This window comes from Chionomys nivalis, chromosome 9 (genome assembly GCF_950005125.1).
Source record: "Chionomys nivalis chromosome 9, mChiNiv1.1, whole genome shotgun sequence".
Taxonomy (NCBI): Eukaryota; Metazoa; Chordata; class Mammalia; order Rodentia; family Cricetidae; genus Chionomys; species Chionomys nivalis.
This window is the reverse complement of record NC_080094.1, coordinates 25,584,611-25,601,287: the sequence shown is the minus strand read 5'-3', so window position 1 is coordinate 25,601,287 and position 16,677 is coordinate 25,584,611. Positions and strand designations below refer to the sequence as shown.

The window sequence follows — 16,677 nt, the reverse complement described above, 5'->3', positions numbered from 1 at the left end:
GAGACATATAGGGAGAGCCTAGGTCAGTTGGGCATGGTGGCACTTGCCTTTAGTCCAATACTTGGGAGGCAGAGGCAGGAGGATCTCTGTTCCAGGCCAGCCAAAGCCACACAGAAAAACCGTATCTTGAAAAACCAAGCCTCCCCCCAAAAAGCCCAGTTTCCCCTAATTTATCCTTCGATAGTTTCACACATGCATACAATGTACTGAGATCATCTGCACTCCCCAGTATCCCCTTCAACTCCTCCTCGTCCACCCCCATCCCCCCTCCCAACTTCACATCCTCCTCCTCTTTCTTCCTTCACAACCCACTGAGTTCAATGTGTGCTATCTGCACACACGGGTGTGGGCCAGGTGGCCACCAGGGGCTACCCCTAAAGAAAACTGACTCTCACTCCCCTAGCCATCAACTGTCTGTCAATAGTTCATGAACTCTTCCCCACCCACGCTGGAAAGTGGGCTGCCTTGATTTCGGGCTGGTTCAATATCTTTGAGAAAATGGGAGCATATGAGATTTGGAGAGGAAGTGTTGGAACTGGTCTTGGGTGGCGATTGACCCATGGATGCAGAAGTCTCTCTCTCTCTCTCTCTCTCTCTCTCTCTCTCTCTCTCTCTCTCTCTCTCTCTCTCTCTCTCTCTCTGTGTGTGTGTGTGTGTGTGTGTGTGTGTGTATGTGTTTGGGAGCAGGAATGTTATACTTCCAAATCTCCTCGATATTCTTGATGAAATAAGAAGCAAAGTCAGTAGTGAGGAAGAGGAAGCAAGTTTGATGAAAGTTTGATGTTGATGGAGAACGAAAAGGGAAAGAACCAGGTTTGGAAGTGCCACCGCGGTATTTTTGTCTGGCGAGGTTAGTCTCGCTCTGCTCTCCGTAGTTGCGTTTCCTTGGAGACCAGACGTTAGTGAAAGCGGCTGGTCTCCTTGGGATCCATTCTGAGACAAGAGGTGGCAGAGTCTTCCTTGGCTTCTGGAGACTGTCTGTGCCTGGAGGATCAGGACTCTCCTCTTTTCCCCAATGGCACAGAAGTAAGCAGAGCGCTTGGCGGGGTGGCGGAGCACGCATGCGTGGATTTATTCCTCAGCCTTCGCTCTCCAGGCTCCAGCTTGCTGCTGGGCTTGGTAAAGCGGGGTTAGAGGATCCCTCTTGGGCTGGGTACGATGGAACTCCCTCCCCCCCTTCCCCCGACTCTTTCCAGACACATCCACTCTAGGACTCACTCCACAGGGCACAAGTTGCAAGTACTGGTGAGTCCGGGAAAGGCAGAGTGCCCTGATGTGGGTGGAAGTCTGGGTAACCCTGTGTTGCACCTGCCCTCAACTCCCATGGTCGTGAGCATGATAGAGTCTGGGCTTGAATGTGAAGCCCAGCAGCGCCCTTGTAGCAAGCCTCTGAACTTCACTTAATGCTACTTATTACAGGATCAGAACCCGGGCCAGGGTGGGGTGGGTGTGGGTGGGGGGGGTGTCAATCAAGCTGCTCACTCACTGATCTCATTGCTGCTCCTGTCGCTAGAGGGTGGGTCTTTGGTATTTTCCGTGCTTTCTGTTTCTTCAGGTTCTTAGGACCTCATGGCCTACATGTTCTTGATGAGTCCTGGCTTCCCGCTAAAACAAAAGCGCTGGCTAACACTCACAAAACCACTGCAGGCCTTGCAAATACTTCTCAAACTCAACTCAAGGATGTAGACTGTGTTATTTATTTATTTATTTATTTATTTATTTATTTATCTATTTATTTATTTATTTTTTGGATTTTCGAGACAGGGTTTCTCCGTAGCTTTTGGTTCCTGTCCTGGAACTAGCTGGAACTAGACCAGGCTGGCCTCGAACTCACAGAGATCCGCCTGCCTCTGCCTCCTGAGTGCTGGGATTAAAGGCACGTGCCACCACGGCCCGGCAAGGATGTAGGCTGTGTTATTAAGTTCACTTTACAGATAAGAAAACTGAGGCTTAGCGCTCAGGTCTCTTGCTCTGGGATGCAGGTAACCTGAAAAGGGCAAGCTGGAGGTGAACCCACTGACCCTGGAACTGTGTTATGTGTGGTGCATTGTGTTCCCTAACAGTGGTCAGAGAAGAGCCTGGAGTCATCTCCCCTACCTCCCCTCCGACATGCCAAAAGCCACAGCAAAACCAAAATGAAGACTCTGAGTAGAATCCAGCCAGGTAGGCAGAGGCTCTTGGGAGCTATTGGGGGTGTTGGGGACAAGCTAAAGTGGCTGCTTTTTGGCCCTTGACACCATTCGTATTACGGTAGGCTAACAGATGTGACAAATGGCCTTCAATCTTCAGATACTGATGCAGAAGTTCATTCCCCAGGAATGCATTTGTGCATTTGTAGTGGTGTGGGGAGGAGCTGGTCTGTTCCACACAGTGATTCAGGGATCTAAGCTCTTTTAACCTCATAGATCTAATGTTTGGTAAACCCTTGAGGACCTCTGCTGGCAGGGAGGGAAGAGAGAGCAAGAACAAGAGGACTCAGACCTGAAGTGACAACATAGACCATTTGTACTCCTTCCATGAACTGCCACTCTCGTCACGTGACCATGTCCGACAGTTTGGGAAGCTGCGAAGTGTCTGGCTCTATGTTCACGAGGGGCACAGGCTGTGTGGGGAATTAATAGATTCCATCACAACATCGTTAACCTTCCCAGGCAAACTCTGAGGTCTTGGCTCAGGCAGATGTGGGTTTGCGTCTTGGCAATGTTATTTACTCACTTGAAGGAGTATTTCATCTTTCTGAGCCTTGACTCAGAAACTGTGAAAAAGAATCGTGTGGGCTAGGCATGGTGGTGCACACAGCCTTCAGCATCTGGAGGCTGGGGCAGTAGATCGAAAGTTCAAGGGTAGCCTGAACAGTAAAGAGCAGCTCTTCTGTTGTGTAGCTGTTTCCACCTAATACAGGCACCATCCCCATCCCATGGAGAGAGAAGTAAAGGAAAGTTACAGGGCCCAGGAAGTAAAGGAAAGTTACAGGGCCCAGGAAGTAAAGGAACGTTATAGGGCCCAGGAAGTAAAGGAAAGTTACAGGACCCAGGAAGTAAAGGAAAGTTACAGGGCCCAGGAAGTAAAGGAAAGTTACAGGGCCCAGGAAATTCCTTAAAAAGAATTGCAAGGCCCTTCCTCTAGAATTTATGACCAGTCCCAGCTGCCTAGAGAGCTATGGCAGAGCTCCTGTTCCCAGTAGGGAGCTCCAGGAACACAGTTTTCATGAATTTTCACCCTGCTTGGATGGGCTTTGGGGATGCAGCCGCCTGTGAGTCATCTATGCCATACCATCCCTAACTCACAGTCCTTCAGGTAGCCCAGCAAACACTGGCTCCAGTGACTAGACTCAGGGAGAATAATGTGTCCGGTTTGTTTTTGGTGTCCCATCCAAATGTTAACACTTCCCCAAGAAAAGCCATACTTGCACCCTATCTCCCTTCAAGCACCTCTTTAAATTATGTCTGTATTTGAGACAAGGGCCATGTCGGTATGTAGAACAAGGTGGCCTTTACACTCATAGAAACCCCCTTCCTCGGACACCAAGGCCAGTCTAAAGAATAGGTATTTTGGAGCATTCCTGTTTAAAGAGGTGCTGGGGAGATGAGTGAGTGAAATGTTTGCTATGAGATGTGAGGACCTGAGTTCACGTCACCAGCACGCGTGTGAAGGTGGGGCTGGCCTCACATGTCTAAAACCACTGAGTTCACATCAGCAGCACGCACGTGAAGATGGGCCTGGCCTCACATGTCTAAAACCACTGAGTTCACGTCAGCAGCACGCACATGAAGATGGGCCTGGCCTCACAGGTCTAAAACCGTTGTGCTGTACTACAAGGCATCTCTTTGATTTTTTAAAAATTATTATTCTTTTTAAAAAATATATACATATATATTATAATTTCTCAGAATAAATGAAAAATATGGTATGTATATTTAGAAACAGTCAGTTGGCCAAGCTAGGCTTTGTGGCACTGGCCTGTAATCCTAACTACGTAAGAGTCTGCAGGACTGTAGTCTGTTAAAGGTTTGGCAGGGCAGCTTAGCAAGATTGAGTCTTAAAATACAAAGCAAAGAGAAGGGAGCTGGAGAGATGGCTCAGTGGTTAAGAGCATTTGCTGCTCTTCCAGAGGGCCTGGGTTTGGCTCTCACAGCCACGTGGACAACTCACAACCACTTACTTGTAACTTCAGTTCCAGGGGATCTGACCACTGTCTTCTGGCCTCCATGACACACATGTGATACACAGACAATCACAATAACAAACACAAATAAAAACTAACTAAAAATAAAAACATAAAGTGAAAGAAAATGAAATGCAAATCCGTACAACTTTTTTAAAAAGGCAAGAGAGCAATCTCTGGGGCCTAGGATAGCGGGTAGAATTTTTTTAGAAGTTGCACCAACAGTTTGGTCCAGGAAAGAAAAGTAGTTATAATGGAGTTCCTCAAAATAAACAAAATTGGGCTAGCAAGATGGCTCAGCCAGTTCAGGTACTTGCCAGGAACCCTGATGCCCCGAGTATGTGGTGGAAGGAGAGAAGGGCTTCCAGAAAGCCGTCCCCTGACTTCCACACATGTGCTGTGGTATACGGCTCTTGTGAAGTGTCACTCATGCTGGGGTGGATTTGAGTGACCCACACTCCTGTAAGCCCATGTCCACATTCCTGTAAGTGACTCCAGTAAACTTACTGCTTCCCTAAGCTAGACTTGGGCGAGATCATTCCTCTGGTTTGTCACCAGGACCCTGTGTGGGGTGGACAAATGTTTCTTCATATCCCCCTGCGAAAAGTCATCCAACCTCCAATGCTGGTAAAGAAGAGCTGGGTCATGCACATTGCTGGTGGTTTGTAAGAAGATGAAGCACTCTGAAATGATGTGTAAGAGAGTGTATAAGCACATGTGTGCACATGTGGAAGTCAGAAGTAGGTGCTGAGTGTTCTCTATCACACCCTACCTACTCCACTGAAGGAGGTTCGCTCCCTGAGCCTGGGGATCTAGTTTCCTCGACGAGGCTGGAAGCCAGCAGGCCCCAGTGATCTATCTGCTTGTCTCTGTGGCTGGCTAGCTAGACTGAATTGGTGAGCTCTGGGTTCAGGTGAGAGGCTGTACCTTAATATAATAAAGTGGAGAGCTAATGAGAAAGGCAATTTGACGTCAACCCCTGCCTTCACATGCATGCTCACACACATGCACTTGTATACACACCTGTCCCAAAACATGCAAACACACATGGACATAACAAAAAATTCCAACATGGTACAAACAAAAAAGATATTAATTCTGTATATCTTAACACCAGACTTCTACATGTGGGTCATCTTATGTTCTTTTAAAGTCCTAGTAGTTTGGTTTAGCACATGCCTGTGAACCCTTCTGCAGAGGCAGGAGGATTAGGAGAAAGCTGTTTATGACTACATAGTTAGGTTTAGGCTACATGGGACCCTGTCTCAAATATCTAAAAAAAAAAATAATTCTGTAGTTAACATATATGTAATAGTAACTTATCATCTTAGCACTAAATATTAAAATTTCCAAGAATTCAGAGTCTTAATCTGTTAAATATTTAGTATGGTTCTTAAGTGAACAGTTACGTGTGGAATAGGGATGTCGGTGGAGACCGAGGCTGGAGATAAGCAGCCGGTGGTGGTTCCATGTTGGTACAGAATTGTCTGATAGGAAGCAGTGTTGCCCCCCCCCCTGCTGTCTGCCCACTTCATACCTTCTCCCTCCCTCCTTTTCCCTGCAGCCCAAGCTGTCATCCCCCTGCCTCCACCTCCTGAGTGCTGTGAGTATAGGCTGGAGCCACACCATGCCCAGCTGATGCAGTACTAAGGATTAAATTCGGGGCTTTGTACATGCTGGGTCAGCACTGCTCCAGCTGAGCCATATCCCCGGCAGGGATCCTAGCATCTGCTTTCCCAGAGCCTTTGCTCTGTCTGACTGCCACTCACAGCGTTGCAGACAGGGCTGGGTGGAGTTCTGCATAGCTGCTGTGATCACTAGAAATAATAGTTCAGTCAGCCCCGAAGATATGGCAGGTACTATGTAAAACACCTTAGGGCACAGTGACTTTCTCATCCAACCTTCATGACCCACCTATGAGGCAGGCATGGCTATTCCCATCTTATAGGGGGATTTAGGGGCCAGAAACCGCATGGCCTTCTGGGTGAGAGACCTGCTAGAAAGCCCTTCCCGCTCAGCTGTCCTTCCTACCAGCCCTGTGGGGAGAGCAGGGATTTGGGGTTGTCTGACACGCTGTCCCCCACTTGCTGCCCCTTTCTGTGTCTGGGGCTGGAAGAACACAGAGGGGGTAGGTTCTTTATTTTATTGGCTTTTTGAGATAGGGTGTCTCTATGTAGTCCTGGCTGGCTTCTAACTCACGAGAGATCCTCCCGTCTTTGCCTCCCAAATGTTAAAGGCGTGCACCACCATGTCTGACTGTGGTGGGGATGATGTTGGTGGTAGGTAGGCTCAATTTTCATTCTGGTTGACAGTGGGCTTGGCCAGGTTTACCTCAATGTTTCCATTAAATTCACCTTCCAGGGAATAGACTGAACCTCAAAGGAAAATGAAATTTATAATTCGTGGGGGAGGGGCCCTGTCCTTTGTCATCCCTCTGTCATCTCCCTGTCACTGCATTCTCCTAGGCTCGTCCGTCCCTCCTATAGCAAAGTCCAGAGCAGGGGTTTCTTTGTGGGCAGCGGTTTCTTTCCTTTGTGTCTCACACACGCGGTAAATCTGTGAGTGAGCGGGCCTGGGGCTGGGCTCAGCTGATGGCACTCTCTGGGACCTGTGTGTTCTCTCATCCTCTCTCTCCCCTTTCCCATCTGTCCTCAGCAGTGCAGAGCTCTGGAGAGATGGCAAACCAAGCAAAGAATCCACGAGGGCCGCGGAGAAGGGAACAAGCACACCATGGGAAGATGCAGGCCAAGCTCCGGCTGATGCGGGTAAGAGAGGCCCAGAGCAGGAGACACACAGCTCCACAGACTGCAGCAACACTGGTCAATTCCTCCACTCAGCAAGCCCATGGGCACACTTAACTATTCTTATTTTGCAGATGGGGAAAGAAATGGCTTGTACCAGGTCACACAGCCAGAAAACAGTGGTACGGGAGCCCAAACAGTTAAGATTGGGATGTTGAGCTTAGACTGAAAGAATTAGACCAGGTCTCTGTATTAGAAATGTAATCAGGCAGGGCGCCTTTAATCTCATCACTAGGGAGGCAGAGGCAGGTGGATCTCTGTTGAGTTCAAGGCCAGCCTGGTCTACAAGAGCTAGTTACAGGACAGGCTCCAAAAGCTACAGAGAAACCCTGTCTTGAAAAAACAAAACAACAAAAAACCAAACCAAAACAACAACAACAATAACAAAACAAAAAGTAATGGGGCGGTGCTTGGAAAGGCTTATTAAAAAAAAGCACATCAGCTGCTACCCTTGTAGCTAACTCATCCACCCCTTCCCCCAGGCTGGCCTTGAACTCACAATCCTCAAGCCTCAGCCTCCAGAGTGCTGGGTTACAGGTGTGTGTTATATTATGGCCACCTCTGTTATACATTGTTTTATGGTTTCTGTAATCACTTGAACCATATTTTAAAGCTTTTTTTTTTTTTTTTTGAAAGACTAGTCTCATGAAGCTTGCTAGCTTGCCTTAACTCACTATGTAGCAGAGGGCGACCTTGAACATGGTGAGTTCCAGGCTAGTGAGGGTTAAATTGTGAGACTCTGACTCAAAAATAAAAGTAAAAAATATATGGTTTCCCTGTCAGCCAGATGGTTTCAATGGGCTGATCATTCGTAGGAAGGTCTGTTTCTGATGTTCTTTTTATCCTCACTGTAGGAGAGTTTGTGTGTTTTTGTGTGATACAGGCTGTGGATATGGACAGTGACCTGTGCCCTCAGCAGTTCTTCATGCTGTGTCTTTTGTAAACATTCATTCATTCATTCAGTCAGTCAGTAGGTCCTGGTTGAACACCTGCTGTGGACCAGGCCCTGTCCTGAGCGTGGAGAGTCACCAGGGCCGGACTCTGGCCTTGGGGACAGGAGATTATAAACACACACATAAAACGTGAAGAAATAAGCCAGAGGACATGGTAGTTCATGCCTGTAAGCCCAGCACTTGGGAGGCTGAGGCAGGAGGACTGCCCAGCCTGCAGAGTGAGTGCAAGGCCGCCTTGGACTAAAGAATGAGAACCTGTCTCTAAAAACAAAGACAAAAATGGCACTAACAGGTGCAGTGACAATATAGGTATGAGGAAGCCAAGACTACGGTTGGAGGCTGAAGGGGCCCAGGAGAAGTTCAGGAGGCCATTTTAGATGGGGTGGTCGGGGAGTGAAGAGTAGAGGTAGACAGTTGGGGGAGGGCATGTTTACAGCTTGTTAGAGACGCCTGGTGAAGGGTGCTGTTCCAGGGGTTGGACGCGCCTGGTGAAGGGCACTGTTCCAGGGGTTGGACGCGCCTGGTGAAGGGTGCTGTTCCAGGGGTTGGACACGCCTGGTGAAGGGCACTGTTCCAGGTGTTGGAGACGCCTGCTGAAGGACTCTGTTCCAGATGTTAGAGACGCATAGTGAAAGATGCTGTTCCAGGTGTTGGAGACATAGCTCTGTACAGGGTACTAATGCAGGGCTTAAACTTCACTTAAGAAACAGACTAATGGGCTGAAGAGATGGCTCAGAGGTTAAGAGCATTGCCTGCTCTTCCAAAGGTCCTGAGTTCAATTCCCAGCAACCACATGGTGGCTTACAACCATCTGTAATGGGGTCTGGTGCCCTCTTCTGGCCTGCAGGCATACACACAGACAGAATATTGTATACATAATAAATAAATAAATATTTAAAAAAAAAGAAGCAGACTAATGAATTAGCCCCCCACCCTGAAGAAGAGACACCCTCTTAGTTTATCCAGCGGCTACCCCCAGAGCTCCACGCGTTGTCCTTGCTCTGGTGATCACATAGACATAGCCTGCTCTTCTGTTGTGACTTGCTGCTGGAAGAATGACCAGCAAGACCATAAGGAAGGCCCTTGTGTGGGATGGGGTCTTAGAAGGAGTAGGTCCGGAGTGGAGATTGTACTTGCGTGATTACATATTGAGGTCAAGATCATATAGGAGATATCACCACCCCATATTAGATCTGCGGTTAGACAAATAAATTTCTAGAGCACAGATCATAAATTCCCATTTCTCATAGTCACTGGGAGAGTAGGGGGTGTCGATGTGTATCCCCAGATTTTCATTTCACCAGCAATTTGAGCTCTCTTCTTAGGGATTTGAGAGTGGCTTTTAAAAAGCAAAAACAAAACCAAACTCAAGGCATTTCTGTATTTTGGGGTCTGGGGATGTGGGAGCAAAAGTGGAGTGGTTAGCAGCCATGGACAAAAGCTCTGCTGCGTGTGACCTTGGGTAAACTATGGAGTCTGAACTTGTATATAGTTCATGTTTTGCCAGGTAGTCCTCCTGTGTCAGCCTGTGTTGGCATGACACGCCAGTACCACCATGCATTGGGGTCCTGGCAGCACAAAACCCACTGAATCCTTGAGGTAGGAAACACAGACTTTGAGACTCTGAAGTTTGGCTTCCCAGCTCAACACTCTCAGTTCCGGGTGGGTTGAGTGGCAGTGTCATTTAACCTCCCTAAGTCCCCACTTGTGAGCTGGAGGATGAACCGATTCTGTGTGTCGTATGTAGAGCAGGTCACAGCACTTGCCTGCCCTCGTGTCTCGTGAGCCAGTTGTTGTTGTTAATATTATTTGTTATTAACTGCTAACATTATTGCTGTGATGTACACCAGGGTGTAACCTTGGGCAATCACTTACCCTTCAGACTCACTTTCCACAGGGGCGTTGTATGATAAGAAAAGGTAAGGAAATGTGTGTTCTCACCTCACCCATTCCTGCATCTGGTCCAAACCTAGCCTGTCATCTCTGCCAACTTCTTACCCAACTGGGCCATTATCATGTTCATTCTTTCTAGTTTTCATGGATTTGAAGAGGTCTTTAGTAATAGGGTGTATCCTTATCGACTGATGTTTGGTAACTAGGTGGTGACGAATTCTCATTTCAGAGATGTGACAATGGGTATGTGTGTATGTGTGTTGCTTAGTGGGTGAAAAGGTAACAGTGTCTCCTTTTCCAGACACTCTGATCTGCAGGGGATGGGGGAACCACCTGGGAACATTTACTACAAGAGGCCTAGAGCAGGAGGGTCTTTAGCGTGCACCCCTGCCCAAGTTAGGGCATGTGTACAGCTACTTTCCTCCCGCCCTTGCCCTACATCCACAGTCGATGCTTCGAAATCAGCGGACCTCACTCCAGGAGCTCTACAGCCACGAGAGCTTCCTCAGCAAGCTCAACCAGGAGCTGATCAAGTCCATCCAGGACATGGAGGACAGCATGGCCTTGAGCGTGCGCGCAATGCTGCAGCAGCAGGGCATTCTCGGGGTGAGCCACCTCCTCCCCTCTGCTAGCCTCCTTCTCGTGCAGGCGCGCCCTCTGCTGGCTACTCCGTACCCCTGTCTGAGAAATGCAGGGCCTCCCTTCGGCCCCACTTACCAGCCGGGAGACTTTGGGCTAACCTTATATCTTGGAGCTTGGTGGAGTGGATCCCAGTAACACCCACAGCAGAAGGGAGGTTGTGGCTATCACACATGGCATTTGTGCAGTAGGAAGTTATTTGGTGCTGCCGCTACCACCACCATTGCCGTTAAAGTGTCAACAGTGAGACACCAGATGCTCTGTGTGCAGTCATATATACCTCCCAGCAGCCTGACAGACTGTTCGTTTCAGGCTATTGTCCTCATATTCTTGTCCTCATTTTTAGATAAAGGAATGGAAAGCACAAGGCTAAGGAATTGGACTTGCTCCAGGTCATCCGGATAGCAAGAATCAGGGCGAGGATTTGAACCCAGGCAGTCTTACCCCAGATCTGTGCTGTCCTTGCCCCGCTCTCTTTCTTTTTAGGGAGTACAGTTGATTGAGTCTGCTGTTATCTTGCTGGGGGAGTAACTTTGTACTATCTGGAGCCCACCCTGCTATTAGGAAACTCAGTGGTGGCTTGTAGGGTCTGAGAGCAGGCAAAGCATCCTCCTGGTGCTGGGGAGAGGGCGGAAGGTCCCAGGGACGGAAGGTCTGGGCTGGAGAACAGTCAGAGAGTGGATGACTGCAGTTGGCCCGGAGCTGACCTGGTGTGTGTGAGATACAGAGAAATGTTCAGATGCTGGGGGTGGATTAATCTCTCAGGCTATGTGAGGTAGGAAGGAAGGTACTAGGGTGGGGAGCTTCCACAGGAGTAAGGTCAGGGGTCAGCAGGGCTGGCTTCTGTTGTAGCCTTTTCTGCCTATTTTGCAGATGGCCATCTTATTGCCATGTCCTCAAGCCTTTTCTCTCTGTGTGTGGAAAGAGTGCTGCTGTCTTGTGGGGACACACGGGTCTTCTCTGATGAGGGCCTGTCCTTGTGACCTCAGTCACTCTTATTTACTTCCCTAAGGGTCCTGTCTCCAAAAGCAGTTACACCTAAGAAGTTTTGGTAGACACAGTCCAGTTGTAACAGAGACCAAAGCCACACTGCCCTTCAGCCCAAGCAAACTTCTTGTTCATGCACACACACTTGCATGCACGCACGCACGCATACACGCATGCACACACGCACACCCTTGCATGTGGAGGCCACTAGGTGGTGTTGTTCCTTAGACACTGTTCATCATCTTTATTGAGACAGGGTCTCTCCCTGGAACCCGAGGCTTGCATATTGGACTAGGCTGAGGTGGCTAGCATGTCTCCGGGATCTGCCTGTTTGGATACTTCCAGTACTGGGATTTATACACCCACAACATCACACCTGTGGGTATTGGGGTTTGAACATCCCTTTAGCCCCTTAGACCTATGGGCCTTGGGGAGCAGCTATCATGAGACACCATGCCCACATAAAACTTTCCCTCTAATGGGGTTGCAGGCACTTGCAGTTAGCACTGGGTCTGTGCTGTACTGGAGTTGAGAAGACTTGGGGAGCCCCAAGGGGATCTCTGATTCAGACATTGGTGCATCAGAAAGACTTCCTGGGGAAAGCCATACTTGAGCTGAAGTCTGCAGAGGTGTGAACTGGTAGAGATTGGACAGACGAGCGTTGCAGGCAGAGGAAACAGGGGCCTCAGATATGGGGTGAGAGGGAGCGAAGGGGAGCTCAAGGAGCTACAGTTGCTATGGGTGACTGCACAGCAAGGTGTGAGGGAGGGATAGGGGAAAGATGAGTTCATCCCAGGCCAGATTGTGCAGGCTCTTTTCAGCCATGGCGAGGAGTCCATTGAGGATTGGAGTGGGAGGTAGTGGCTCTCCGGCCTCTCGTCAGAGGTGGGTGTAGGGCTGTGGAAGTGTGCTGTGGCCACAGCCCACTGTGAGCTGGAGAACCAGTAGAGGCTGGTGGTCAGCTAACCTCACCCTCCTGTAGAATGTCATCGACATCTTGGAATACTCAAACAAGAAGCATGTGCAGCAGCTGAGGGCTGAGCTCCAGGAGTGGAAGGAAAAGGAGGAGAACAAAACAAACAGTAAGGGGTGACCCCCTGACCCCTGCCTCATCCAGGAGCTTCTGGGGGAGGGCAGCTCCTTACCAGGCCTGTGCTGCCTTCTAGGGGGAGCACGCAGCTGCGGGCTAGAGCGAATAGCTTATAAAGCGGGAAGCATGCTCAGTGTTTCCCAGGCCTGGGTGGTTGAGTGTCAGTGGCTGCACACCCATTGTACCTTCCTGGGATGCAGGGACTTTTCTCACACTGTACCTGCCAAGGAGGAAACTGAAGCCGGGGAGAGGAAGCCCCCGCTGCAGGCTATGTGGCTAGGAGTTGGAATCCGGGCTGAGCCTGTCAAGGTCCCTCTGGGAGGCAATGGTTGGGACCCAGGCCTGGCTTCCATTGCTCTGGATTTTTTGCCCCTCCCTGGGAGGCTAGCTGCTGAGAGGAGGTGTGTGTCGGGGGCTTGTGCCAGGCAGTCTGCGACACTGGGGATCCCCTCCGTGGAGGAAGGCAAGATAGTGTGATCTTTCATTCATTTACTTTTTATACGATACTCTGTATAGCTAGGCTGACTTGGAACTCACTTGTCACTCAGCAGTCCTCCCACCTTAGCCTCTCTGGTGCTGGGATTGCAGGTGTCTTATTCCTGCTAAGGATCATGTCTTGGGCATCAGTGTCCGCCTATCTCTCTGGTCTTGCTTCCTCGGGGGCATGTATCTGAGGATGCTGAGATCCAGTCAGGGATAGTCTTGGTGGGGACCACTTAGCCGTCAGCAAAGCTGGACTGTCTAAGGACCTTGTACTTTTCCGTTTCTCCTTTCTGGGGCCTGAGACCCTATCAGCTTCAGTTTCCACCACCTCCTACCTCGTGTGAGCTTACCTCAGCCCAGATCCCAGTTCACTGGCCAAAGACAGCTGGACTTCCGAGATCTCCTGGGAAGCTCTCTAAAGGAAGGCCCAGACATCTGCCCCTTTCTTCCCTGTGCTGTCCCTCCCCAGGCCTGCAGCGGGAGGTAGAACAGCTGAATGCTGAGATCCTGAAGGCCCACGAGGAGGTGAGTTTCCTGAGCACCTACATGGACCACGAGTATCCCGTCAGGTCGGTCCAGATCGCCAATCACATACGCCAGGTGCAGCAGGCAAAGGGCAGCCAGCAGGTAAGGGAGCCCCTGGCCCCATACCTACACCGCATGGAAGGTGCGAGTGGTGGTCAAACCCCTTTTGCCACCCCCCCCCCCCCCCAGGATGAGCTGGACAACCTTAAGGAGATGCGTGACATGGTCCTGGGGTGTTTCTCCGATATGATTCAGGAGAAGAAGAAGAAAATCCTGAGGTCTCTGATGGTGGTGAGTAGCCGGGTGCTGTGGTGCGTCTCCAGGCCTCTGGTGTCCCTGTCAGTCACCTTTGTGCTCTGCCTTTGTCCCCAGAAAACCCAGCAGCCCTATGAGGAGGTACTTACGCTGAAGACGCGAGATAGCCGACGCCTGCAGAGGTGCACGGTCTGGTTCAGAGAGGTGAGGGCACCAGGAGGGCCATGGTGTGCGCGCGGGACCTGCAGGTGGGCCTTGGCTTGCACAGACCTGGTCCTCAGGAGCGGCCCTGCTCTGGTTTGGCCTTCTTCTTTGACTGCACCATTGCTGCCACTCAGCGTTCCTCTCAAAGGGGATTCCTGCTGGCCTGGACCTTGCCTCGCTGGCCACCATTGCGGGCCGTGACCCACTAGCTTCTTCACATGTCCCCTGCTCTACACTAGCTGCTTCCCTTCACTCTCTGGGCCATGGTCAGAGTTAGGGGACGAGGCCCCGCCCTCTCCGAGTGAGTGTCCATCAGTTTTCAAGTCGAGGTCCCCATCTCCACCAGTCCCTTTTTCTCACGTTGTGTGTTCCACCTCTCTGTCACCTGCCTCCATTCTTCACCTCACTTGAAAGGCCCATTCCCGGTCCTAAATCCAGCACGCCGTGGTGACAAGGCCCATACCATCTTCCCAGACACCTTCCTTTCGAGTATTGTCCCTTTTCCCCAGGCTCGGACTTCACACTTCCTTTCTGTGTCTCTCCTCAGCTAATTGAGCAGCTGAAGAAGGAGATACCCATACTAGCTGCGGAGGTGGAGAAAATGTATGCAGAAATCTGGAATCCCCGAGAGGTCGTTTTTAAGGATATTCTACTGCAGAGACCTAAGTATGTAGTCTAGGCTGCCATGCTTGGCTGGGCAGGCCTGTTCCTAGGGAAGGCAATCCGGGTAGATGGCAAGAGCCTCGGCATGGAGGGGAGGAACCCTGGGTGTGCCTCCACTCTGCCTCTAACCTAGAGGCAGCTTTCTCTGCCCACCTCTGGTATAGCTGACACAGATGGTTGGTTCCAGGGAAGACACGGGGACAAGGGTGGAAGGATATCTTTCCTGTTTGGAAGGCTTCTGTGCCCCAAGAAGAGAGTGTCTTTCCTTCCAAAATTAACCTTCGGTCTGCTTTCCCTGGGATTAGACTCTATTGTAGGGCCAGATGGTAGTGGGAACAGGCTAGACCTCTTTATGATGCTACCTCAGGACCTTGTGTGGTGGCCGAGCCCAGCATTTGCAAATTACATAATTTTCCCTTTTGTCTCTCGTCTTTTCCCAGGCCTCTGTGTCCTACCCCTGCCTACCCCTACTTGGTGTTTTGAGACTGAGTCTCATTTTGTAGCTTAGGTTGGCTTCGAATACGATTCTCCTGCCCAAGCCTCCCAAATGCTGGGGTTACCATGTGTTTAGAGAATTTTTTTCTGGGAGGGTATGTCAAGCAACATCTGCCTCCTAAGGTACCAATGACAAACCAAAATTTGATTCCACCATCGTTCCTTCTGAGAACCCGATGAGTTTGTTGGGATTATTTACAGAGCCTGGGTCACGAGGGTCGCTGACAGGAGTGTGTGTGCTTCCAGCATGGGTGATGGCTTCCCTTAACTGTGTGGGTGGACTCCCCCCCTTCTACTATTCTTTCTCAGACTATAAATTCTAGCCTCTCTCTGAGACCCTGAAGCCACATGTCTGGTTAGGAGGAGCAGTTAGATGCTCAGCTAAGGGCTCCATGACCCTCCCAGCTACCTTCTTCTATGAGGGAATGTCATTAGTCAACAGATTGAGCCGTGACGATGGTCTGCCTCAGGCACAGCCAAGCCTATGAAGATGGTGGCAGCTTGGCCTAGGGGACAGTCCTGTGCAATACCATGCCTAGCTGTTGTTGCTGGTTGGCTTTCTCTGTCACGCGTTTTCCATCTCCCTCCTTCCTTCCTCTTGGAGTAACCCTTGGCTCTGCCCCCACAGAGCCAGGAGGGGGATAAGACATTAGGAGACACCGAGCTCTGAGCGTGGAACTGCTGTGAGCCCCATGAGCCTGGAAGAACTTGTCCCAGGGTTGTAAGCAGGGACAGTCAAGGAAGGACTCCCTGAGGATGTGACATTGACATGAGTTTCTGCTCCCCTCTGATCTTGGTCCTTTTTAGGGGTACATTAGTCCTTGACAACTTATTTTTCTTCCCACTTTTGACCTGTGTGTGTGTGTGTGTACACGCACCCCCCCACCCCTGTGCATGTGTGCTTGCATGTGCAGGTGGCTGTAGACTGAGCTTGAGGATGACGTCTCTCCCCTCTGTCCCTGATCCTGGTGTCGCTGTTGACCCCTCACAGACATTTTTTGCTTCCTGCCAGGTGCACCCCAGACATGGCTGTTGAACTCAACATTCCTGTACGAGAGCCACTCCCCTTCTGACCCACAATCCCTCCTCCACCCCTCTCCCTTGCTGCTTGAACCAGGCAGGAATTCCCAGTCCTTGCTGCCAATAAAGCTGGGTTTGTGTTTGCTTGGTGCTGGTGTATGGGGCTCCACCTAGGCTTTGCTGGACACGTCACAGCAATGGTCTTTGCCTTAAGATCAGGGTTAGGCTGCTGTTCTGATGGCATCTGGGAGGGAAGCTGGAATGCGGCCTTCCCTCATCTCCATGGTTCCCTCCTGGTCCAGCGGGACTTACAGTTGGGGCCCAGAGCAGCTGAGGTCAGCGCCAAGGTAGAAGAGAGACTTCTTGAGATTTATTCACGCAGGAGCCTTCTGGGTCCACAGTGCTGATGGCCATCTCTCTTCTGGCCTAGCCTTGCTCCTTCCCCAAATGCATAGGGCTATGGCTTGAACTCAGGCTAGGTGCAGAGCTAATCACAGAAGTACA

At 50.3% G+C, this 16,677-nt stretch overlaps 1 protein-coding gene across 3 annotated transcripts; it reads left to right on the top strand.

Annotated features, from left to right (window-relative positions):
• The first annotated feature begins 886 nt into the window (after positions 1-886).
• C9H20orf96 (chromosome 9 C20orf96 homolog) lies at positions 887-16,301 on the top strand. 3 transcript variants are annotated; one of them, XM_057780954.1, is made up of 11 exons: positions 887-1,026; positions 1,197-1,245; positions 2,064-2,163; positions 6,824-6,930; positions 10,260-10,418; positions 12,421-12,520; positions 13,481-13,638; positions 13,726-13,827; positions 13,909-13,995; positions 14,543-14,661; positions 16,166-16,301. In XM_057780954.1, exons 1-11 carry the CDS (start codon positions 1,016-1,018, stop codon positions 16,224-16,226), a joined length of 1,053 nt encoding a protein of 350 aa, XP_057636937.1. In that variant the 5' UTR covers positions 887-1,015; the 3' UTR covers positions 16,227-16,301. The 3 variants fall into 3 exon arrangements, with proteins under 3 accessions (XP_057636937.1, XP_057636936.1, XP_057636938.1); XM_057780953.1 differs by having other exon boundaries at positions 6,821-6,930; XM_057780955.1 differs by lacking the exon at positions 1,197-1,245 and having other exon boundaries at positions 898-1,026; positions 6,821-6,930.
• The last annotated feature ends 376 nt before the right edge of the window (positions 16,302-16,677 follow it).